This window comes from Micropterus dolomieu, unplaced genomic scaffold (assembly GCF_021292245.1).
Source record: "Micropterus dolomieu isolate WLL.071019.BEF.003 ecotype Adirondacks unplaced genomic scaffold, ASM2129224v1 contig_10527, whole genome shotgun sequence".
NCBI classification, from domain to species: Eukaryota; Metazoa; Chordata; class Actinopteri; order Centrarchiformes; family Centrarchidae; genus Micropterus; species Micropterus dolomieu.
This window is the reverse complement of record NW_025739513.1, coordinates 325-23,623: the sequence shown is the minus strand read 5'-3', so window position 1 is coordinate 23,623 and position 23,299 is coordinate 325. Positions and strand designations below refer to the sequence as shown.

Genomic DNA, 23,299 nt, shown 5'->3' with positions numbered 1-23,299 from the left:
AGTCACACCAAAGTGAGGGATTCCAGCCTTGGTCTTTGCTGGTGAGGGGCAGGAGTCCTCATTCAGAGCTCTGCGTGGTCCATTACTGACTGAATTCTTCAGCCAATGGTATGGTGATCAGGGACCTTCAGAAGCAGCCAGAGGGCAGAAGCCAACTGCGCCGGCTCCCCAAGACCTCTCGTGTAGACCAGGGACCACCAAGGAAGTCCCGCAAAAAGCTCCAAGTCATCATCTGTGTACTGCTTGTGGAGCTGTGTGAAAGATTCACTTTCTTCGGGATTGTATGCAACATGATTCTCTTCTGCACTGTGAAGCTGGGCTATGATAACTACCTGGCCGCGACGGTCAACCTGTGCTTTGTAGGAGCCAGTACGCTGACCCCTGTTCTGGTTGGGTGGTTTGCAGAAACCTGCTTGGGAAGGACCAAGGTGCTCTACTGGAGTGTTTTCCTTCATTTCTTTGGTAAGACATAATGGGTTAAAGGTTAATACATGTTGTCTCGTGACGAAATTTGAAACTTCATGGCTTGTTTAGAAATGATTTAGTATCTTGGACTTGTATTTGTCATAAAATTTAAGATTGGATGTAAGTTGATGTAAGAATAAGGCTTGGTGCGGTCACATGTGCCTGTTTAAAAGACTAGATATTTGTTTGAATTTGTGAAATGACGATGCACAAACATCTGACATATTAGTCATTAAGAATTACCTTCTCATTTCCAAAGCATTAGTAACTAAGTTTTGCTATTAAGGTGCTAAACTGGGGCTCTGCTTCCGTGATGTCACACTCCTGTTTGAAATATAGCTGCACCTACATGCCACGACCCTCACAGGTCACCATACTTTCTAGGCACAGCCATGCTGCCCGTGGTGGCATTCCCGTTCGAAGACTTCTATATTGACACTCATCACATGATGCACAAGCTGGAGCCTCGGGAGCGGCAGATCTTGTTCTACATCGGCCTTCTGGCTGCTGCACTGGGCATCGGCGGTATCCGGGCCATCCTCTGTCCCATGGGAGCCTATAGCCTGCAGGGCTACAATCAGCACCAGCTCCTGTCCTTCTTCAACTGGTGGGTGGTGTTGTCACAGTCACTCACCTGGTTAGCCAATAATACGACTCCAAACTGTCATTGATATTGTTACTATGATTAGTTTCATCATCATCTGAGACGTCCTCTTCAGGAAGTTCTTTACAGTTACATCACAATTATTCTGTGCGGAGATCTTGGAGAACAAACAACTCCAATGCTCTAAATCAAAATGATATGTTCTGATAATCCTCAAAATCTGCCTATTAGATTATGAGAAAATTTGCGTTCAGAGTTGCCATTTGGGCTTCAAGATGGTGGTGGTTCATCCTATGAAGAGTGTGAATGTGCTCGATTAATTTTTTATTCAATTTAATTCTATAGGGATTTATTGACATGAGGAACAGAAATATAAAGGACAAAAATATTGTGATTTTGCCATTTATATATGTGTGTATCTATATATTCTGTATGTGTATTTATATACATTTATATACATATTTTTGGCTAGACTGTGGTGCTACAAGAAAGGCGGGAGGCCACAGTAGCCTCATGGTCATGGTGGCGCTGGAGGAAAAGTCAGGGGATCACCAACATTTCTAAGATTCATATTCTGGGAACCATGAATGTACAAAATTTCATGACAATTAATCCAACAGTTGTTGAGATCTTCGCCTGGACTTTGTCAAACCAAATTGTCATCCCTGGAGCCACACCACTACTGTGGCTAAACTATAATGTGTGATTTTCCAACTACTCATGAGTTATACTGTGACATCTACAATCAGCATGTCATGAAATTTGTGAGTGTAATATTTGTTTTATTTATTTTTAGGTTCTACTGGTTGGTCAACCTGAATTCCACTGTGGTGTTCCTGGGAATTGCTTACATCCAGCAGTCTGTGGGCAAGAACCTGGGCTTCCTTATCCCCTTCACCTCTGTGCTGCTGGCTCTAATTGCCATACACATGATGCAGAACAAACTCACCTATAAACCCAAGAAAGGTAACATAAAAAGATAGACATAAAAACAGGTATTCAAACACATAAAACATAAATGTACATACAAACATAAAAAACCAAATCCCACCAAATTGTGACTTCATTCTGTTCCTTCTTGTGTCTGTCATAGGTGGATCGTTATTGACCACACTGGGAGTTTTCTTGAACTCTCTCAAGATGTGCTGCCTCCACTATCGCCACCTGAGTGGAGATGTAGCGTCTTGGCTTGACCGGGCCAAGGAGAACAACGGCGGCCGTTACAGTGAAACCCATGTAGAGAACGTCAAAGTCCTGGCCAAGTTGTTCCCTCTTTACGGTCTTCAGCTGCTGTACAGAGCCTGCATCACACAGGCAGGTCACTAGGAACATCATGGATCTTTATTTATTTATTATAAAGCATGAAAAGGGATAATGTCCTTCTTAAGAACATGTCTCCTACAGATTCCTGCAGGTTACTACATACAGACGATGAACTCAAACCTTCACATGAACGACCTCCTGTTGCCCATCGGTGCCATGAATGTGATCAGCATCCTACCTCTGCTGCTCTTAGCCCCAGTGATCGAGTGTGTTACAACTTGTTACCTCTCCATGGACAAAACTCCTCTGGCTCCTGCAAAAGTCATCAGTGAGTATTTCAGTATGTGCACACACACTCAACCACACAAATGCACACATCATTTTAATGTCTCCACCTAAACATCCCTGTGTCTCTCTCGCTCTTCTGCCTCTCTCATCTGCCCTCTTTACTCCCGTAATTATTCTGCAGACCCCTCTCTCATCACCCCTTCCTGTCCCTCCTCCCCTTCCAGCTCTGGGCCATGCATGTGCCACTCTGTCGGTCCTGGTAGCGGGCTTGTCTGAGCTGCAGAGGAAGGCTTACCCTCTGGTGGAGCAGACTCTGTCTGGAAAGGTTCTGCAAGTGTCGTCCATGCCGTGTTTCCAGCTGGCTCCTCAGTACATCCTTCTTGGTCTTGCAGAGGCTCTTGTCACCCCTGCATGTGAGTGACACATTTAAGGCATCAATGATTTCATTCCATGCTGGCCTCACCAGACACGCTGCATCTTGCCCCAAAACCTCTAATTTATAAAACTAGCCCAAACCAATTGATGCATAACAAGGTAGCTGTTGAGGATCAAACATTTGTGCTGTCACTTCCTCACTGGCAGGTTCCCTCATATCTTTCCAGCTGACCCCGAGCCACATTCGAGGGATCTCCCTGCACTTCCTCACTCTGTCCTATGGAGGGGGCTGCTTTCTGGGAGCCTTCATCATTCAGCTGTTGTACTTCCTCTCTGGAGGTAAAATGAATACAAACACTGTATTGTATGTTTTTGTCCAATCACAAATAATAGTGCCACTGGAATTTGATTGACAAATTTACTCGTTCACAGGTAACTTCTACCCAAACGTACTGCATGCTGGGAACTTAGAAAGATTCTTCTTCCTCCTGGCCACACTGATGGCTATAAATACCCTTGTGTTTTGGAGTGTATCTTACAGGTACAGTATTAGCTCTAACTGCATGGACTAAGTTGAAGTGAAAAACATTTCAGGAAGCATGTGTGTTGGCAAAAATTACATAATTGGATTAAAGCAACTGTGGTTAAATGAATACCCACACGACAAATGTATCCTCTATTGCATTAAAAAGTTGCTCTAAGTGTGTTTTCTTGGTCATCCTGATGTTGTCCAGGTACATAGACCTGAGTGTGCAGGGTAAAGCACTGAACATCAGCCCTCTGACTGAGAAGCTGCTGCATTACAAGGCCTGTCTGCACTTCTACGACACTTTGGATCGCTCCTACACAAAAGCCTCCATTGAATCCATTGAATCTATTTTATGACTGTCTTCACTATGATCTCTACTGTTGGTGGCGCTGGCGCTGCATGTTATTATGTAAAGATCTGTAACTTGGTGAATTGTGGGCTGAACTGTATAAATGAAATAAATATGAAAATATATTTGTTTTTGCAATCATGATGTAATAACCTCTCTCTCTACATATATAATTCTGTTATCTTATTTATATATTTATTATCTTATTTATATATATAAAGAAACATGTCATGACCTTTACTGTATGTCACCAAGCCTTTATTTTTTGAGTGAATTAAATCAAATAAACAAGACATATCATTAGCAAAGCATTGTCCTTTGAGTTTATTAAGCTAAAACAAAGTCAGTCTGCTTGAAGAAGGGGGGGAGAATAAGCACAGCAGTAGTTACAATTATTGAGGATTAAAACAATGAAGACTTTAATTCTTATTCCAACTGTTGCCCTCCCACATACACATCAAACCATAACACTAGTTGAGTAAAAACACACAGACATACATCCATAGGCATGGCACAGCATGCATGTTCCAAGTTCTCTTCATAATATAAGTTAGGCTACAAGTTACTAAGAAACCATTTTTTGATCATGTGATCAATTTCAGGCTCGAAAGAAGATGATTATATTGTGCAGCTTAAAGAACAGAATAAAGAATTGAATGAATGATTTAAATGAAGTTTGTTGAACCACCTTGTGTAAAATAGCCTTTTATAAGTTAAAAAAAGGTTTTTATGATTTAATGATTATATGTAAGAACCTTAATAATTGCGACCCTCTTTTTAACTGTTTTAAGCTCTCTGAAATGGTCAGACTCATAGAATGCATGTAAATGAATACATTTTATGAGCACCCTTATTGTTTTGTTTTGTGTCTTCTGGAGTTTATTAGCATTGCCACTGAGCAGGTAATAAATAATCCAATTTAAAACACAACTCTGACAAGCTGATAAAAGGAAAACAACAATTGAACAACATCTTCTACACATATTAATAGTATTTCTGTGCTTTTTACTATCCCTGAATCATAAATATAGGGGAAAGTAGCTCAGGGTGTGGGGACTTGGTTTGGAAACTGGAGGGTCACCAGTTTGAGATCAGCACAGACCAGTCATACGGATTGGGGAGTGGTAGCTGGAGAGGTGCCAGCTCTGTGCATGTGTATAGGTCCAGTTTGTGCATGTGTGTGTGAAAAATAATAATAGATTGAAAAAAAATCTTCTTCTAAATATCAGCCAGTCTTAACAAGCCAATCAACATTTAAAAAACGCAGTCTGGCTTAGATGTTGCATATTTTCAGTGTTGAACCTAAATCAACAGAAAACCCCGGATAGAGAGGTTCAGTGAAGGTGGTCTGGATTTTGTGCAGCAGTGTCACTGTGTCAGTGCCAGAAACACTGTAGAAGGCCAGTGTTCCTGCTTCGCAATCAAGGTGCACGCCTATTCTTCGGGAGCGAGCTGGAGGAATTCGGCCTTTGTGAAGATTATTGTGCCAAAACGTGCAGCCAGACGAAGAGCAGGTTAATTTCCAGGAGAGTTCATTGTGGCCAAAACAGCAATCTTTCCCTGAACCTTTTCTTTTAATGCCTTTGTACGACACGGCCAAATCGACAATGCCACCGTCCCACTTCACCTCCCAGTAGTGGCTGCTCACAAAGCCATTTTTGCACAGAGCCTGGTGAGAGCAGGTGAATCTGTCAGGGTGATCAGGATGAGCCTGGTCGCAAGCACCCCATGATATCTTTCTGTTTCCATCAGATAAGCATAGACATGCAGCTACTGTGTTGGGATCCACCTCCACTTTGGAGCCTGCAGAGAAAGATGAAAGTGTATTTGAAGTAGTTGAAGGTTCCATGTATGTTTGTGCAAAGCGAATTAACAAGATGCTCACTCTTGGTCAAAAGGTATCTCCTTGTTATTTCCTTATGTGACCTTGGCATTTTTGACACTGTGATAAAAACAACAACAACAACAAATGATCATTCTGTCTATTGACTAACAGGAAATAAACTGATCAGACCAGACTAATTATAGGATTTATAGGTCAAAACTAGTCACACTTACAGCATTTTCTTTCAGAATGACTCAATAATTCATTCTTTTCATTGTCGCACATATTTTTCAGTTTATCTTTCTGTGCAGTGACAAACTCTGTCAGCATGTCATGTCTCTCATGTGAGTGTGTGAACTCAGGGAGGTCCCCCAGAGCCCGGAAACCCTGCAAATACAAGGCAAACAAATACACTGTGTGACAACAAAAAAAGAGCAATCATTTCAAAATTAAGCTGCAAAAATTTGCTACTAAATGGTAAAAAAAATGCACTTCCAATGCCACTACCTGAATAAAATGAATGGGGTCATCTGTTCGTGAAAGCTGGTCCAGTTCATCTGCTCTCCTCCTCAGCTCTAACACTTCACGATTCAGTTGTCCGAGACGACTGTTGGTCCAGTCCACTCCAGCTTTCTCTGCTTCTCCAACTTTCTCTCTCATCTCAGAGCACTTCCTCTTCACAGACTGGACATATAAAAGGATGTCTTCTGCACACAGCCGCTCAAAGTCATCACACGCCTCCCATGCAGCATCCTTGTTGGAAACATATTTATATTTGTCATATTTGTCACATTACAGCATATTTTCTGTAGTCCTGGGCTACTTCACAGTTCCTTTAATTATTTTGCAACACATAAGCAGTAACTGGATTTATCACAGGTTTAGTTTTTTGTGCAAATACAATGTCAAACCACTAGTCTGTGACAGTGGTCTAGGTCAGGGGTTCCCAACCTGGGGGTCTGCGCCTTCCTTAGAGGTCTCAAGATAAATCTTAGTGGTCACAAACCGATCATAAAATCAAATCAAATAAATATATTCTACAACGAACAAATCTATATTCATTTTCAACACTTTATAAACACGTGTTATATTTATATATTTTTTAAAACCTGCTGGTGTCTGTATGCAGTCTGCATTTACATAGCCTGGTTTTCTTCTAAAGACATTTTCTACCATTAAAAGTTTTAGTGGCATCTAGCGCTGAGGGTTGCAGATTGCAACCAGTGGCTTATGGCGCATTCATGTGCTTCTCAGATGGTCCCATTTCCCAAGTTGTGAAGTTGTTCTTCTGACTTCAGTGTGTGTTCTTAAGTCGGAATGTGAAATCAACATGGACGCCACTACAAAGATGTGTTGGATTATCATTATCAGAGCTTATAAACAACACAGAGACATTTAGTTCAATCTACATGGACAGCAAATTAACAATATAACCATAAAGCAAAATATGCATAATTACGCAATACGTGACTTTGCACAATTCAAAGTTTTGTATACATCTTTATGTCCCATGCACACTTATTTCTGTTTTTGCAATGAAGGAAATTCATTATTATTATTAATCATTATCTGATTATTATTATTCTGACACCACATGAATGTACCATCAGTCACCACTCAGCCCTCCGTTTCCAACATAGACTGTATAAAAGAGGTTTTTGAAGCACATGGGGGAAGCTATGGTGGCCGACACGCTCTGTCCATGGGCATAAATTCCACAGTTTGGAGGACAATAAACATAAAATTTTTAGGCTGCAAGATAAGAAGCAACAGGGATTATTTTATACACTCCAGGAAGGGTTTTTGGAAGTAGGTTATTTAGCCCAGATGTTGTGCTTCACAAACATCACTCCAGATAATAGTACATTATGATAATACACGCTCTGTAGTTAAATAGAAAGATATGGGGTTTCTAATTGTGTAGAGAAACATGTGATTGGTTAGTGACAGTCAGCTGCTAGAGGCATTGTGACACTTTTCAAAGTAAAACACAATCTCACACAAGGTACACTAACTGTTCCAGTGCAGTAGATGTTCCAATTTAGACTTCCCGTCAGGCTGGCTTAAATGTTCATATTGAATCGAAAAAGAAAGCTCAACACGCTAATATGTGCATTTTATTAGACATACTTAGATCTTAGATACAGAATATAATAGATGTTTTATGTTTTTGTCTTGATGTGCTTATGATTTGTCAGATGTTTTGTGTATTCATTTCATTTCAACGTTTAAATGGTTGGATTCATACTGGGGCAGTATAGTAGGTTAGGAAGGCATGTGGGTGAAAGAAGTATAGGGTGCACATAAGTGAGGTGGGGACAAAAGGAGATGAAGAAGAGAAAGTTTAGAAGAGGTGAAGAGTGTGAAAGACCGTAGGATGTAGTCAGGTGGGGAGGAAGGAAAAAGAGATAATTCTCATATTTTATGTAAAAATTAAAAAGTGTCTCTTCTGAGGTTGTTTTCCTACAAGAAGTACATTTTTAAAAAAATCGGTATTCTAAGAGCGAATGGGTGTAGAGGCTTATGCCGCCTCCCAGGGATGTCTCTAGGATTGAAAGAAAGGGGTGGTTGAGCCACCAGGGCATGCATAACTTGCGCTTGCAAAATCTTTGTTCTTTCATCTTTTGTTACTGTATTAGAACTACACTTAACTAACAATTAACAACTAGAGAATAAGCCAAGATGTTAACAGATATACCGCGACAGACATATTCTCTTCTTCCATTTCTCCTCTGTTGAACAAAGGTTATTGTAACGTTTAACCCCCACAATCTGGTTCGTTTGACCAGTGTAATCGCTGCATGCCGTGCCCGAGCCCACCTCTTCAAGTGGGCCCAGGCACGGCATGCATCTGGTGTGATCGTTAACCGTGCTCGAACACGGAACTCTGACAGAAACTCCACTGTGTCGTGCGAGAGAGAATGCTTTTTTTCTCAAATCTGTGCAGTGTTTCCCACAGAATGACAGCCTAACTGTGGCAGGGGGGGCGTGCTAACCTTGACTACCCAGCTGTGATCTAACGTTAACATAGCTATCCTTATTAGGCTCTTTACATGCTTGTTAATAACTTTTTTTAAACACTCTTTTGACAGCTTTAGATAGTTGGGCGCAATGTGATTTTGCTATGTAGTTTGGCTAGCATACAATAAATACTTCATCATGCAAGCTGTTGATAAGGATAATATTGAACTAAAGTGGCCACTGTCTGAATTCAATAACCTTATGGCAGAAGGAATAAAAGATTTGGAGTAACAATTACTATATGTATGGATGGATGATGTGTCAGTGTGTAGACCAGGTAAAGTTGCTCGACAGCTCAGCAGAGATGCAGGCTATGTTCGAAGGAAGTGGCCTCGCTGCCTCACTAGCGTAATAGCCAGGTGCATCAAAAGGCATTACTTTGGAGTGACGGCATCTCTGTTTACATCGGTTTCCAAAAGCCTTTTAGGACAGCATTTACGGCAATGTGTGACGTCAGCATGCCGTCTTGCATCTCTTCTGGCTGTCAGTCACTAGCCTTAGTATAAGCTAGCTATCTATTGAAAAGGCAAATGGATATGATAGTTCAGTGTTTGGTAGGGCTGAACTCGAGTAGTCGAAGATTCTGCGCTTTGATGGGCGGAGCCTGATTCGACTGTCAATCTCACCATCGAAGTTGCGCAGCGGCGTTATGAAACGAGGATCATACCATTTATGCAATATGGGGGTGCTCAATGGCTGTTTTTACATAGAACTACCAGTTTTCTTCCAGTAAGTTAATATACAGCTTATTATGATATAAATTTCAACATATAATGCTGTAAATAAAAATGTGAAAAGAAATAAGCTTTTACTAAATCTTTTTAAAGTGTGTGAATAAAACCAAATTTGTAACCCTAACCCTAAGGAAGTCAGTGTGCATGTGTGGGCGTAGTGTGTGGTCAGGCAGAGAGACAGCGCATCAGCTTCACCGGTGTTGTGCCGAGTTGTCCACACCTCACGGGACGTTCGGATCCTTTATCAACACTGAAGAACCACAAAAAGAATATTATATCGTTTTTTGACAGTTACTTGGAATAGTTCCCAGGCCTATCAGGTAAAGTTATGTAGCCTATAATTTTAACTTAAGTTAAATAGGCTACAGCTGAGTAGCACACAGAAGCCGTTGTCATGGTTACTACCCATAGAACGCCTGCAGTTTACTCGCGAAGTGCTCGTCTCCCCGTCCGAAATTACCTGTTTATCCTTGTTTCCGATTGCACTACAAAAAGGAGAGATTTTCATTCGTATCCTTATTGTGAAACGTATACAGTACTGTGCAAAACTAGGCTGGTGTGGGAAAAAATGCTGTAAAGTAAAAACGCTTTCAAACGTAGACAACAAAAGGAAGGAACTCAGCAGGCAGGTTGGCCCAAACATCTTGGAGAACTCCCCACAGTCCTTCTGTGGATTTAGTCGAGTTGGGTATCGTTTAAAAGTATACACTGTTGGGGAATTGGGAATTGCTGGATTGCTTCCCTGCTCTATATGAAAAGGGGAATGAGATGACTTTTTTCATGAATTGGTGCTGCATAAATAAAACTGAATACATTTCAAATACCAAACCTGGATTTTAACACTTATCTCGGCACGTAAAACTCCTGAATTCCAGAGTAAAAACAAATGGCTGCTTACAAAGACTCCCGAAAGACTTTAAATTAAATAATTAACTCTATTTTTATGTCAAAATGTATCTCTACAATAACTAATCCTCTATTTCACTGCTCATGCCTGAGCACCAGTGTTTGCTGACACTTAGATAAAATATGCATACAGTGTTGATGAAATGATGGGATAGGCTTTCAGCTGGCTAACTGCACTGGAGCAGTTTCCGCTGCGAGTTATGTGTGGGCAGACGTTCAACTAACTCCAAAGTTAGGAAATGGTACGGTCCATTTTAGTGGTGTCTGAAATCGTACTTCAATTTTCTTGAACATAAGGCATGAATATTATCAATATATTGTAATATTTACAATTACAGGTACGAAAGACCCACCTGAATTGTTTTTTTTTGTCTTCTGGGGGGGTCCAAGCCTTAATTTGGGGGGTGAGACTCCCCCAATCCCCCCCGTAATGCGAACCATGCGTTCTCATCTCAGTGCGTCATTACCGACGCTTTCAGACAGCGTGACGAAGCGTAATTATTTTACGCTAAAGGCACCCTTCAGCGTCCGTATGTTCGGTTCCATTAGAAATAATGGTAAAATGACCCTACTTCTAATTTGAATAATTACCTCAGTAAACACTAATGCGTTTATGGTCTCAATCATTAGTTTCATATCTTCTTCAACACCACATGATGTTCATTTAGTAAATTATGGTCTATGGTATAGTTGATTTTCTCTGGTACATTTTGTTTTAAGCGGTTCGCTAGACAAAATCATCATCATCCCGGTTGAAATGACAGTTAATGTGAATTACTGATGTACCTGGCTAAGCAACCTAGCTAGCTCTATAGGGAGCAGTTGGATCCACAGTCCCAAATATGGTCATGTCCTGGTTGCAAAAAATCAACATGGCGGCGCCCTAACGGCCAAACTCCAGGCTTCAGAACGGCAGTCCAGAAACCAACGGGTGACGTCACGATGAATACGTCCACTTCTTATATACAGTCTATGAACGAAATGCACGCTGAAAAACCGTTTGTCCATTTGGGCTACTGTAGAAACATGGTGGACGTCCATGTAAGAGGACCCGTGGTTATGTAGATAGAAATGACTCATTCTAATACAAACATAACGGTTCATTATGTATGGTCTTTATACAACACTGAAAACTGACATTTATATTATATTGCATGTCTGTCAATAGATCCTCCTAAATATTACACACTGGACCTTTAAGTAGTAAAAAACTAGGCTAGGCTCATGAATTGCTACATACGCCACCACAGTACACATTAAACATTACATTGTCAAATGTTATGTGAAGAGTGTCTGAGGTTGTTTTTAGCATTATGTTACACTCTGTTGTCCTTGTGCCAACAGGCTGAATGGGAACTCCCCTGCAAGAAACTGTTGTTTCCTGTAGGGATGTTCAGGTCCACACCCTCTTTTCGAGGACATCTTTGTCTACAAGTAGATAAGTTAACCCAAACTATGCTTTAAAAATAGACATTTATGAATAGAAGAAAAAGGATACTCATGTTTGTGGGTGACACTCACTCTTATACAGTCTGCAGCCTGCCTCAGATCTTCCATTTTGCTCTCTGAATTCAGTAGTCTGCCCTCAATATCCTGTTTAGTCCGTTCCAGGTGTATCTGTTGAAACACAAACCAGGGAGCTTTTCAAAACCTCAGTGATGCTAAAAGGACAGCTGACAAATGACCTCAGCACAGAGCTGAACTGAATTACCTGTATTTCACACTTTTCTGCTGCAACTGCCACAATGTCATGGCTTTTATGCTCATTCATCACACACAGCAGGCATAGGAACTGCTGATCAGTGCGGCAGTAGAGCTCAAGAAGTCTGTAATGACGGGCACAGATCCTGTCTTTGATCCGCGCAGAGGCTTGAATCAGACTGTGTTTTCTTAATGGTGGCACTTCAAAATGAGGCTTAAGATGAGTCTCACAGTAAGAGGCCAAACACACAAGGCAGAACTTGGAAGCTTTTCTTTTTCTCCCTGTGCAAGCATCACACTGCACATCATCAGATACAGCTTCGGTGTCACTAGCAGCAGCACTTTGACTATTTGACCTCTTGTGTTCCTCCAATAGGTCAGCCAGAAGTGTGTTCCTCTTCAGATCAGGCCTCAGGTAGAAAGTCTCCCTGCACTGAGGGCAGCTGTACGTTCTTCCTCCGTTATTATTTCTGTCCCAGAAGCTATTGATACATGTCTTACAGTAACTGTGTCCACAGGTAGTCGTCACTGGATCCTCCAGTACCTGCAAACAGATGGAGCAGTCGAACAGTTGCTCACTGTAAGCCATTTTCTCCCGCTCGAACTGAACTGACAGAGTTACTTTTATTTCCTCTGAAGGAGGAGTGGCTTGTTGACAGCTTGTTCTCAGTGGCACAGATATTGACTGTTTGAGTGCCAGTGGAAAACAAAGAGCATAGCCCCATTATCAGAGTCAAACATTTCACGGTTTCACTTTCTTCTTGAGTCGAAGTACTCAACTCAACTTTTGTAAAGATTAGGCCTATTTAATTTCACAAAAACTTAAATTATTTAAATTGATCAAATGACTACTTGTGCAGCAATTTGGTTGCTCATAGTGATGGATCCAAAGAACATGATTTGACTCTGCAGTTCCCCTCTGCTCTACATAGCATTTTAGTTTTTCAGCTCATTGTGTTGGTTCAATGGCCCGCAACTTTACTGTTTTGATTCATATTCACACCACTTAGCAGCTAAAGACCCAGATATTTCCCTAAAAGCAAATTGAATATTTGACTTATATTAATCAGGTGTCCAGAAACACGACTCTAAATGAATGCCGGTGTTGCTCCTTCTCCTTGTCTGCTTGATGTATAAACACTTTCATATTGACTGTGGACATTTTATGTTAACAGCTTGTTGGGCTCCCCCTGGTGGCCAAGAAAAAATATGATTTTGCAGTATTAAGGATAAGCACATTGTGTTTCATGGCAACACATTGCTTGATTAAAATAATGCGTCTGCAGAACTTCATTGACTCCCCAATGTGTAGGATATGAAAATGTATTTTTTTTTTGCCGCAATTAGGCTTCAACAGCAACAGAATATGTGACAGATGGCACAGCATAGTGACAACTGCAGGACACCAATATTTCACTGGGATTGTTTCTCTCTCTCTTTATTTTTTTATTTTTAACAAACAAAATACTTAAATTATAAGTTCACATAAAAATTCTGTCAGCTCTCTATAACATCATATTGAATGTATTTATTTGTTCGTATCACAGCTAGTGTGCTTCACAAAAGCCCATACAAATTTTGCCATAAACATTTATTTGAATCAACAAACCAGATATTTTATTCTTATTTAACTAACCCAAACAGCAGGAAATTTTATTGGCATAAATTTTTTGTAATTAAGTAACTGAGCCAATACTTATTGTACAATACCTCTAATTTTATGAAGCCATGTTTGTACCATTACCTCAACAAAATTAAACATTTTACCAACACTGTTTAACTTTCTTTTTTAAAAATAATTATTCTACACTATTTAACACTTTAACCATCACAAGCAACAAAATGCTGAGTTTACCGCTGCAATAAGATTCATTACTGGATGGGAAACATGACACGTAAACAACTCACATCTATGTCATTATTATCTTCAGCCTTTTCACTGCTAATAATGAACATTTTAAAGAACTCAATCAAGCTTTAAGTTTAATGAGCAACGATCTCTGCTGATTAATGCACACACATGACAGGGCACAGAGACACACTGTAATGGTGATGCTTCACTCAAGCCACCTTGACAGTGGGTGGCCTTTACTTTTCAGATATTATCGTAACTGATGCTCCTCTGGAGACCATGAACCCAGGGTACAGAGGCTGGGAGAAAGTGGTCTGAACTCTGTGAAGGAGCATCATTTCACCAGAATCAGACACGCTGTAGAAGGAGAGGCTCCCTGCCTTATGGTTCAGATACACTCCTACAGTAGAGGAGCAGGTGATGGATATTTTGGTTTTGATTCCACCGTGCCAAAACGTGCAGCCAAAATTTGAAAGGGAAATGCACCAGGACTGGTCTGTGTATCCAAAGCCACTTTCTTCCAACTCTGGCCCTTTATAGCACAGAGCAACCTCAACCCTAGGCCCCCGCCATTCAACCTCCCAGTAGCAAACTCCAGATAAACCTTCAGTGCACAATACTTGGTCATATTTGGTAAATCTCTCTGGGTGGTTTGGATACCTCTGGGCTTTTTTAATCCAGGTTACCTTGCTGTTTCCCTCAGAAAGCAACAGATTTATAAATGCTGTGTTGGGATCCAAACTGAGGTGGCAGGAATCTGAAATGCAGAAGTTGCTATTATTCAGTGTGACGAGTGAAGGGCATTAGAAGGAAAGCACAGTGGCTGATTCAAACATATTTATGTTTCAACAATGACTCACAAAGTGAGAACTCCTGTCTTGTTTTAGGATCAGGATCAGCTTGAACTAAAAACAGAAATCATGACAGGATAACATTTAGGTAAACATAAAATATCATATAATTCCAGTAAATAAACATACATTTTTTTAAATAAAGGTGTTTTCTTACTTGTCTCAGATATTTCTGCAATAGTTTTTGCCATGTTTTCCATTGTGTCTCTCAAATTAGAAATAGCCTTCGTCACAAAGTCAAAAGGTGTGTGTAGGAGGATGCTGAAATCAGAGGACGCGTCAGGTTCCGGACAGTCAAAAATGGACTGGCAGCTCTAGAGACATGTAAACACAGAAACAGTACATAAACTGTAGCCCTGCTCAGTAAATGATCCATGCATTCGTCTGTCTGTGTACCTGCAGGAAATGAATGTGATCCTCAGTAAGTGACAGCTGCTTCAGTTCATCCTCATACTTTCTCAGCTCAGAGATCTCCTTCTCCAGCCGATCCACGAGTGCCTCAGCTCGACTCATTGCAGCCTTCTCCTGAACTCTGATCAGCTCTTCCACAGCACAACGCCTTTTACCCGCCATCAGGATGATTTCATCATAGGCCTTCTCATTTTGTTCAACTGCTGCATCTCTAGAACACTTGACAGTGGAGACAAATCTCAAATAATGTCAGTTACTTTCAAGGAAAGGGGTACAGAACACTTTATATTTAATTCAGCAAAGTAAAAGTGAAAGACAGTTCACCTGCAGTGATTTCATTTTCTGTCTCAGCTGCCTCAGCTGCTTCTCTTTCTCTTGTATTCCCTGCTGGTATCTTTGTTTTGTCTTTCCAAATTGTTTCTGAAAATAAAATCATATTGTTCACCCCTTTGTTTGCTGTTGACTTGTGTAGTGCAACACAATGGTGTGACACATTCATACAGTATAATGTATCATCCTAAGATACTAGTACAAAACACTATCTCAAACTAATTGGAAATTGAAATTTAGATTCCACATTTCTTTCCGTACCAATATGACTCTGATAATTGCAACAGCACACTTACAACTGTGGCCAAAAATGAATATTCTTACTTGTTTCACTTTCCTCTCTGCTGCAGCCGAGACAGTGTCATGACCTTTGTGCTCATCCATCACACAAAGCAGGCAAATGCATTGGCCATCACTGCGACAATAGACCTCGAGCAGCTTGTCGTGCTTAGAGCAGATCTTCTCTTGTATGGAGGCAGAGACTTCTACCAACTTGTGCCTTTTGAACGCCGCAGATTCATAGTGGGGCTGCAGGTGAGTGGCACAGTAAGAAGCCAGACACACCAGGCAAGACTTGACAGCTTTCAGCTTCCTCACAGTGCAGAAATCACACTCCACATCCCCCTGGTTGACTTCATCCTTCACAAAAGGGGTGGGTTGTTCTGCCACTGACTTTTTCCCTGTCAAATCAGCCAGCACTGTATTCTTCTTCAACACAGGTCTGGGGCTGAAAGTGTGTCTACACTGGGGACAGCTGTAAACACCACGACGCTCCTGGTCCCAGTAGTCATTTACACAGTCCATACAGTAGCTGTGGCCACAGTGAAGAGTCACAGGGCTTTTCAGTATATCCAAGCATATCGAGCAGGATAACGGATCAGGGTCTTTACAGCTCGCTGCCATCTTCATCACTGCTCTCTTTAACTTTCGTTTTCTCTGAAAGCAAAACTTGCTGTTAAATGGGAGTGACTTAACCTGTTATTGTGCCAGTGCTCTCGTCTCATCCCTTTAAAGTTCGTAATTTAGCACTGTGGTGTGAGAAAACAATGAATACAATTCGTTTGTGATACGCTGAGTTATTTAAACGTTTTAAGGGACTAAACGAGGAGACAAATTTTGAACGAAGGACTCAACTGAGGAAACAAGCAGACACTTTTCATGCGAGATTTGAGCAGACCGCGAGATTTCTTTGGTATCCAAGGAGACCACGCTGGCAGCGTTGGATATCTTTGCAGGGAGGAAGAGGCGGTGTGTTTCTCCTCTGGTGATGTTTGCGTGTAGCAGGGAGCATTTTACACGATGGAGCTGCCGGGGACGATCAGAAAACGTTTAGAAGACTTTTCTCGGAATGTTTTATTTGACCAGAGTCGGACTCGGCCTCTCACAACAGAGAACGACACGTTTTTGCCACACGGTAAACTCAGAACGTAGCTAACGTTATCGTCAAACAACATTTACGTTAACGGAGCTAGCTAACTAGCGATAGGAGTGTGTTTGCCTCAACCTTAGTTCTGCTGTAGCTGAAATCGGATTTATCTAATCCATATAACGTTGTTCTGCGTTTTTGTTTTCAGACAAGCGGGTTCTGTCTAGTCTCCACCTCCAGATGTCTCTGTACTTTAACATGTGGTTCTTCCCCTTGTGGTGGATCAGTGAAACTGTAATGCTGCACCTGAAGGTAATTAACTTTAAGTCAAGGCAAAAAGAGAGGATGCAAGTAAATACAGAAGGGGTGAGGACGCCAATGTTGGTCATGTTAAATTCTCGAAATTAACCAACGGACAGTGTAAACGCCTGAACATCAGTGTCCCCGTAATTATAATTACAATAAAAGTGTTTGTATATAGGAAGAAAATCACCAGATTTGGACTTCAACAGACCCTTCACATCGTCAGACTGCATGACTGTTGCTGCTGATCCTGAAAGTAAAAGTTAACTGTGTTTGTCCAACAAATGGACATGAATCTGCTCTTCTGTTTGAACAACAAAGACAAGTCATTTCTCCATCTTTTAAAGGAAAGGCCTGTAAAAATAAATACCAAACCAGCTGACATTCACAGTAATGTATCTTTATGTATCTGCTCTTCAGGATCATGTGACCACTTTGCTGCTTGCTTTACTTTAATAAACATCACACCATTTTGTTTAGATACTTTGCTCCTGGCTAGTACTGTGTTTTGCTTTTAAAGGTTACTACCAAAGTAATACATATTTTATAAGATAGTGAAGACTGTCAGGTTTAGCCCTGGAAACAAGTGAGAACATTTCACGTCATAAAGCCCCATTTTAATTAATCATTTAACTGCATTGTTGTAATTTTCATTTCATATCAGTATCCTGCCTTGCCAGACTACTACAAATTCATCCTTGTCACTGTTCTCATCCTGATGACTCTGATCGAGGCCATCAGACTCTTTCTCGGCTATGCTGGGAACCTACAAGAAAAGGTAGTGCATCTCTCACACACACAGAGGTATAGTTGATGTAGAATGGGTCAACACACACACAAACACACACATACAAAAGCCAGAGGTTGTAATCCCTGTAATGTCTGTGTTTGTGGAAGGTCCCAGAGTTGGCTGGATTTTGGCTGCTGAGCATCCTGCTGCAGTTTCCACTAATCCTGTTTCAGCTCTTGAACGAAGCCATTCTCATCCAGCCCCTGGAGAGGGGCGTTCACATAGTTCTCGCCATTTTCATACTCACACAGGTACAATAACATTCCTCTTAAAAACAGACTGTTGTGGTTTCTGCATATACGTAAATACTGTATATTATGTTGTATGTTTTCTAGATTGTATAATTTGGTGATTATAATTGATTTAATTTAAATGTTTTTATTTGATGTTTTTATTCCTCACTGATCCAGGCCCTCTCTGGTTTTGTAGCGCTCCGGGAAATGGTCAGACACACAGAAAGCCAATTTCATCTCAGACAGTTTGACTGAATTCTGAAGCTTGGATCTCCCTGCCACATCTTAACACACGGGGACATACCATGATGTAACATATATCATATACTTCACACCACCCAGACTCAGAGGCTGATGACAAAAGATTATGTGGCACTTTTTGTATTACATGTAGTACTTTGGATATTTCCTCCCCATGATTTATTTTTGTATTTTATTCACATTATATTCCACTGGATTGTACTGTTGTTTTTGCAGTGTTGCAATAAATAAAATCTTAAAAAGCAGCAGCTTGTGTCTCATTTATCAGACAGCTAATGTAATGCACCACAGACTTTGTGTCGGTGTACTCTCCAAGCATAAAGACAATATCAACACTGCAGAAAGTAGATTACCACTGTCAACATTATGCAGAAATCTGTTTTATATTACATCACAATTTTAAAGGGGACACATAATTAACCATCAAACTAGGAGCTATTTTCAAAAACTATTACTAGAGGGTTTCACTTCTGTCTGTATGCAGTTTGAGCTGTGTCATGATGTGTGTGTGAGTAAGGTAATAAACATCTTGTCCCAGCATATCTGTCGTTTAACACCTGAGGTTTACGTCACTGGCCAGACAACAGAGAGATTAGAAATATTGTGCCCTACAGTGGGGCAGACTGTGATGGTCTTTTGACCACTGGAGCCTTAGTCATTTGGCTTTCTCTTCCAGAGTGATAAGGCCTGATGTCCTTCGCCTGAAGCCTAGCGAGAGTGTCACTCTGTGGACGTGCAAGTTCCATCTTCATGAGGCTTGAAGGCTTTGATGGAGGGAATAACACACCCAGGTGCCTTTTGTCCCCCAAAGTCTCTTTGCACAGTCTGATGAAATTGAAAAAGCATAAGGAGCACAGAAGACCACTGAAAGATCATAAAAATTTAAAATGCATAGTGCTTGTCTTATCACAAAGATCAGGGCTTGTGTCTCAATTTTTGAACTGCCAGGGCAACCTGAGCGTTTAACAGAAAGAGAGAACGACAGATGAAGAGAGAGAGCTCAAGAAGATTAAAATGGAATTTACCGTTTTTCTCTTAGGTCTGCACTCCTCAGCACAGGCACAAATAAATTGCTGCGTGATTCTATTTCTCTCGTGGGTATGTCAAGACGAAGATCTCTCTGGTTCTGCTCTCCAAATGGTATACATCTCACCAGTGACAAACCCACTGAATAAATTACAAGATCAGGTAACAAAGAGGAAGGTTACGTAACAGTGATAAAATAATCAATAATTCCATTTCATATATCAGTATAATTTGTGCACATATGAAACCTTCTGAGGAATCTTCTTCCTGCTCCACATTCTGCCGTTTGGTCTTGGTTGTGTCTGCGTGTGAGGTGGAGGAATTCTTAGGCACAAAGTAACGCTCTGAGACCCGTAAAGATCTTCTGTCTCTAAAAATATGCCGGCCGTTGAACTTGTCAGCGGTGAAACATGACACCAAGCGCTTTGTTGGCATAATGTCGGGAACCATCATGACACACATGGATGAGGGAGACCTGCCAAAGAAGAGACATTTAGTGACTTTGAACATACCTCAACAGTAGTTAATGTTACATGCATTGATAAGGATACAAAGTCTGTGTGAGCCTTACCTGTGGGGCGCCGTAAGGGAAGGCGGCAGCTCTGAAAGAGATGAGGCAGATTTGAATTGACTGAGGTGATGATGAAACTTTTGACTTGATCAATGAATGAATGTACATGCAGACAAACCTCTGTAGACATTATAGGAGATGAGGGATTGTCTGGGGCAGTGATGCAGTTGCTGGTTGGAATGAATGAAATTCGGTGAAGATGGAAGGAGAGCGCTCAGGTGCAACATCTGAGAGGAGCATCTCCAGTGTCCTGTATCCATCCCTGGGTCACCTGTGACAGAAAATAAAGCCCACTGTTCACTGCTACACAAGATCTTTCCTAATGCATTGGTGGTTCAAAACACTTCGCCTTTACCTGCATGAGACTTATCTATATATTAGAAAATTAAATTATTTAAAATATATTTCCTGAGCCTCTACCAAACTTCAAAATATAGTAGGAAGCCTGAGCCCCCAAAATGAAGGCTACCTGCCTGACATGACACACCTGTGTATGTGCCGAGATGTGGACAGGCTTTTGCCCTGCGACGCAGGAATGCAGCTTTCATGTTTTCCAGACAGTTGTCCTAAAATGCAGAAAATATCCCAAACTCCAAGTCAGAATTACAAATTGTGTGCTGTTGCTTTAAGTATTACAAGAAGTTATGACCAATTTTGTGCTGATAATCCAACAGATTGGTAGGTGATTTTGAGAGACAATTCAATCTGGATCATCTTTACCTTGACAGGCTCGCAGCCCTGCCACAGAGTCACCTGGCTGACCTCCCCAGTGTGAGTGGTGGAAGGAGGGATAACAGCTTTTCTTATCAGGCCGTTTACCTTCACAAAGACAGAAATATTAATAAGAACAGCTCAGGAAATCTTCTTGCTTCTTTGTCTGACTTATTCACACTCTCTCTGCATCATACCTGCCATTTCTGCCTGTGTCTTCCAACAGGCCTCTCTTGAATGCTGTCCTTAACTGTGTCCTCATGGGGTAGGTTGGACTCCTGTTGGCCGAGCAACAAAAATCAAAGACTGTTGTGCCCACATCTTTACAGAGACCTGCCCCAATCAACCTCCCAGACCAAGCACTCGCTGGGCAGACTGTGCTCCTAGATGTCAGCACAAGACTCCAGCAACAGGCGAAAGGCAGGGTACACCCTGGACAGGTCGCCAGTCCATCGCCACCCGGGCCAAATTTTACAAATGCACTGCAAAATGTTCTGGTGTATACATGTATGTATATATGTATTTAAATAGCTGAACTGTATATATTGTTTTATATGTTACCGTATTTTAATACACATTAATCTGTTAAGTTCTGTGTGTGTAGCATGAAGGAACTACAAACTTTCTTTTCGTTATACAACCTTGTGTTGTATAATGATAATTAAACTACCTTGTAAACCTTGTAAACTCCTGCTGTCACTAATAAGTCTTCAGTAACACATTAACCAGACAAGGGTGTGCATTAATTAATGGGTCATTTTGTTTCTTACAATATTTTTGATGTTGCTTTGCAGGACCTTTGGCTGTGTGTTACTCTTCGCTCTCTCTGGTCGCAGCCTGTTCCTCTCTTTATGACTCCTCAAGCGTTTCTTTTTCTTCTTCAATGCACTTTTCTGTGGAGGAGACCAGGAGCTTGTGGTAAACTTTTTCATGTACAATAGGGGACATGATTCAAAACAGATTTTCATATAGGAGCCCAAGGAACACTTGATCCAAATGTGATATTAACCTTACAGAGATAATAAAGCACTCGCGTAAAAAACACTATTCCACGGGAGAGTAGATTTATGTTTACCTCTGGTTGGGCAGTCTGGTTCAGTAAATGCACTGGGAGTCCGTCAGAATCTGAACTATTTGAACCACTGGTGCTGTGAAAGCAAACAAGAGATATTCATATTCAAGCTGAATGAGAACACATTTTATACTTATCCCATATTGCCCAAGACAGGTTTGCATGACAATTTAAAATAATAATAATAAATGCCTGTATCACCTGGTTTCCAGGCCTGACACAGAGATGTTACAGTCAGTGCCCAGATCTTTGCCCATTCTCTCTCTGACCTCCTTTCTCAGCAACGCTGCCAGCTCTGTCAGACAGTAAGTGGTCTGAAATAAAAAGCACAGAGGAAACATCCTCATATTTAAATAACAGTAACATAATTATCCAATGAAGGTTAAAATCAAGGGGCAACTGGACTTGGTTGAAGATACTGGAAGACGTCAAGTATCTTCGTACAACGGTGGATTGCACCGGTACGAAGCATGGCTGTGCCATGGGCTCACCGGTATCCCCAATTGTGGCAAACATCTACATGGAAGAAGTGGAGAATAAAGCCCTCAACTCCTTCAGAGGAATAGCACCGAGCCACTGGTACAGATATGTGGACGACACCTGGGTCAAAATTAAAAGCCAGGAAGTGCAAGCCTTCACAGAACACATCAACTCTGTGGACAGTAACATCAAGTTCACACGAGAAGATGTTCACAACAACAGTTTGGCCTTCCTGGACTGCGCTGTACACATTGAAGAGGACAGGAGCCTGCAGATTGGTGTATACAGAAAACCCCCACACACAGACCAATACCTACTCTTCGATTCCCACCACCCACTGGAGCACAAGCTAGGGGTCATGAGAACACTGCACCACAGAGCGGAAAACAAGTGCCCAAGCCAGAGAGAAGGAACAGAACCACCTGAAGGGGGCACTTCACTCAGTGAACTCTTTTAAGTCCCTTCTTAAAACATACTTTTATAGGAGAGCCTTTCCCGATCTTATTTGACTTTATTTTATCCCTTTTATTTGATTGTATTTTATTAATTTTATATTAATCTGTATTTTAGTCTTTTCAATGTTTTCATGCTCTTATCTTGTTTTTTTGTATTATTCTTTACACTTGTTAAAGCACTTTGTAACTTGTTTTTGAAAAGTGCTCTACAAATAAGGATTATTATTATTATTATTATTACTTACAGCCTGTGGATACCCTAAATGGACCTTTGTGAAAACAGCCACAAGATCCAAGAAGAACAAAACTACAGAGGAGGAGGAAAAGAAGGTCAAAAGCAACAACATTGTGATTCTGTACGTGTCTGGAGTATCAGAGAAACTCAGGAGGATTTTCAACACACATAACATCCCTGTATTTTTTAAACCCAAGAACACGCTAAGACAGATGCTGGTACACCCCAAAGACCGCACACCCAAACACAAGAAAAGCAATCTAGTGATGCGGTCCAATGCAGTGAGGAATGC

General features: G+C 41.1%; 5 protein-coding genes across 8 annotated transcripts; 2 read left to right on the top strand and 3 right to left on the bottom strand.

Annotated features, from left to right (window-relative positions):
- The first annotated feature begins 110 nt into the window (after positions 1 to 110).
- Positions 111 to 3,998, top strand: slc15a5 (solute carrier family 15 member 5). The gene is made up of 9 exons (XM_046042088.1): positions 111 to 462; positions 850 to 1,072; positions 1,866 to 2,035; positions 2,163 to 2,383; positions 2,474 to 2,660; positions 2,845 to 3,033; positions 3,203 to 3,334; positions 3,428 to 3,536; positions 3,730 to 3,998. The coding sequence occupies exons 1-9, from the start codon at positions 111 to 113 to the stop codon at positions 3,878 to 3,880; spliced, it is 1,734 nt and encodes a 577-aa protein (XP_045898044.1). The 3' UTR covers positions 3,881 to 3,998.
- A 116-nt stretch (positions 3,999 to 4,114) lies between these two features.
- Positions 4,115 to 12,759, bottom strand: LOC123965644 (tripartite motif-containing protein 16-like). Its single transcript, XM_046042089.1, has 6 exons — positions 12,071 to 12,759; positions 11,881 to 11,976; positions 6,206 to 6,451; positions 5,932 to 6,085; positions 5,759 to 5,815; positions 4,115 to 5,676 (listed from the first exon to the last, which is right to left on the bottom strand). The coding sequence occupies exons 1-6, from the start codon at positions 12,647 to 12,649 to the stop codon at positions 5,147 to 5,149; spliced, it is 1,662 nt and encodes a 553-aa protein (XP_045898045.1). The 5' UTR covers positions 12,650 to 12,759; the 3' UTR covers positions 4,115 to 5,146.
- Positions 12,760 to 13,573: 814 nt separating this feature from the next.
- On the bottom strand, positions 13,574 to 17,103 carry LOC123965640 (E3 ubiquitin/ISG15 ligase TRIM25-like). 2 transcript variants are annotated; one of them, XM_046042083.1, is made up of 6 exons: positions 15,829 to 17,086; positions 15,499 to 15,594; positions 15,160 to 15,393; positions 14,921 to 15,077; positions 14,773 to 14,817; positions 13,574 to 14,669 (listed from the first exon to the last, which is right to left on the bottom strand). In XM_046042083.1, exons 1-6 carry the CDS (start codon positions 16,411 to 16,413, stop codon positions 14,149 to 14,151), a joined length of 1,638 nt encoding a protein of 545 aa, XP_045898039.1. In that variant the 5' UTR covers positions 16,414 to 17,086; the 3' UTR covers positions 13,574 to 14,148. The 2 variants fall into 2 exon arrangements, 1 of the variants encoding a protein (XP_045898039.1); XR_006823744.1 differs by having other exon boundaries at positions 14,573 to 14,669; positions 14,921 to 15,024; positions 15,829 to 17,103.
- tmem17 (transmembrane protein 17) lies at positions 16,559 to 18,702 on the top strand. 2 transcript variants are annotated; one of them, XM_046042087.1, is made up of 5 exons: positions 16,559 to 16,918; positions 17,079 to 17,182; positions 17,838 to 17,951; positions 18,071 to 18,214; positions 18,393 to 18,702. In XM_046042087.1, exons 1-5 carry the CDS (start codon positions 16,804 to 16,806, stop codon positions 18,456 to 18,458), a joined length of 543 nt encoding a protein of 180 aa, XP_045898043.1. In that variant the 5' UTR covers positions 16,559 to 16,803; the 3' UTR covers positions 18,459 to 18,702. The 2 variants fall into 2 exon arrangements, with proteins under 2 accessions (XP_045898043.1, XP_045898042.1); XM_046042086.1 differs by having other exon boundaries at positions 16,569 to 16,918; positions 18,374 to 18,702.
- Positions 18,602 to 22,150, bottom strand: LOC123965641. 2 transcript variants are annotated; one of them, XM_046042085.1, is made up of 11 exons: positions 22,039 to 22,150; positions 21,841 to 21,913; positions 21,563 to 21,658; positions 20,963 to 21,043; positions 20,775 to 20,873; positions 20,542 to 20,620; positions 20,173 to 20,325; positions 20,055 to 20,085; positions 19,732 to 19,958; positions 19,483 to 19,624; positions 18,602 to 19,282 (listed from the first exon to the last, which is right to left on the bottom strand). In XM_046042085.1, exons 1-11 carry the CDS (start codon positions 22,092 to 22,094, stop codon positions 19,066 to 19,068), a joined length of 1,254 nt encoding a protein of 417 aa, XP_045898041.1. In that variant the 5' UTR covers positions 22,095 to 22,150; the 3' UTR covers positions 18,602 to 19,065. The 2 variants fall into 2 exon arrangements, with proteins under 2 accessions (XP_045898041.1, XP_045898040.1); XM_046042084.1 differs by having other exon boundaries at positions 18,825 to 19,282; positions 21,536 to 21,658.
- Positions 22,151 to 23,299: the final 1,149 nt, after the last annotated feature.

Coding starts and splice junctions, on each gene's coding strand:
- slc15a5 (XM_046042088.1), top strand. CDS start 111: ATGGTGATCAGGGACCTTCAGAAGCAGCCAGAGGGCAGAAGCCAACTG. Junction 2,661..2,844: donor GGCTCCTGCAAAAGTCATCA/GTGAGTATTTCA, acceptor CTCCCCTTCCAG/CTCTGGGCCATGCATGTGCC. Junction 3,537..3,729: donor TTTTGGAGTGTATCTTACAG/GTACAGTATTAG, acceptor GATGTTGTCCAG/GTACATAGACCTGAGTGTGC.
- LOC123965644 (XM_046042089.1), bottom strand. CDS start 12,649: ATGGCTTACAGTGAGCAACTGTTCGACTGCTCCATCTGTTTGCAGGTA. Junction 6,086..6,205: donor ACCCCATTCATTTTATTCAG/GTAGTGGCATTG, acceptor TTGTATTTGCAG/GGTTTCCGGGCTCTGGGGGA. Junction 5,677..5,758: donor GAGATACCTTTTGACCAAGA/GTGAGCATCTTG, acceptor CTTTCTCTGCAG/GCTCCAAAGTGGAGGTGGAT.
- LOC123965640 (XM_046042083.1), bottom strand. CDS start 16,413: ATGAAGATGGCAGCGAGCTGTAAAGACCCTGATCCGTTATCCTGCTCG. Junction 15,394..15,498: donor AGAAAATGAAATCACTGCAG/GTGAACTGTCTT, acceptor TCCACTGTCAAG/TGTTCTAGAGATGCAGCAGT. Junction 14,818..14,920: donor TGCAGAAATATCTGAGACAA/GTAAGAAAACAC, acceptor TTCTGTTTTTAG/TTCAAGCTGATCCTGATCCT.
- tmem17 (XM_046042086.1), top strand. CDS start 16,804: ATGGAGCTGCCGGGGACGATCAGAAAACGTTTAGAAGACTTTTCTCGG. Junction 17,183..17,837: donor CTGTAATGCTGCACCTGAAG/GTAATTAACTTT, acceptor ATTTCATATCAG/TATCCTGCCTTGCCAGACTA. Junction 17,952..18,070: donor CTGGGAACCTACAAGAAAAG/GTAGTGCATCTC, acceptor TGTTTGTGGAAG/GTCCCAGAGTTGGCTGGATT.
- LOC123965641 (XM_046042084.1), bottom strand. CDS start 22,094: ATGGGCAAAGATCTGGGCACTGACTGTAACATCTCTGTGTCAGGCCTG. Junction 19,625..19,731: donor GGAAGAAGATTCCTCAGAAG/GTTTCATATGTG, acceptor TAATTTATTCAG/TGGGTTTGTCACTGGTGAGA. Junction 19,283..19,482: donor GCAGACCTAAGAGAAAAACG/GTAAATTCCATT, acceptor CAATTTCATCAG/ACTGTGCAAAGAGACTTTGG.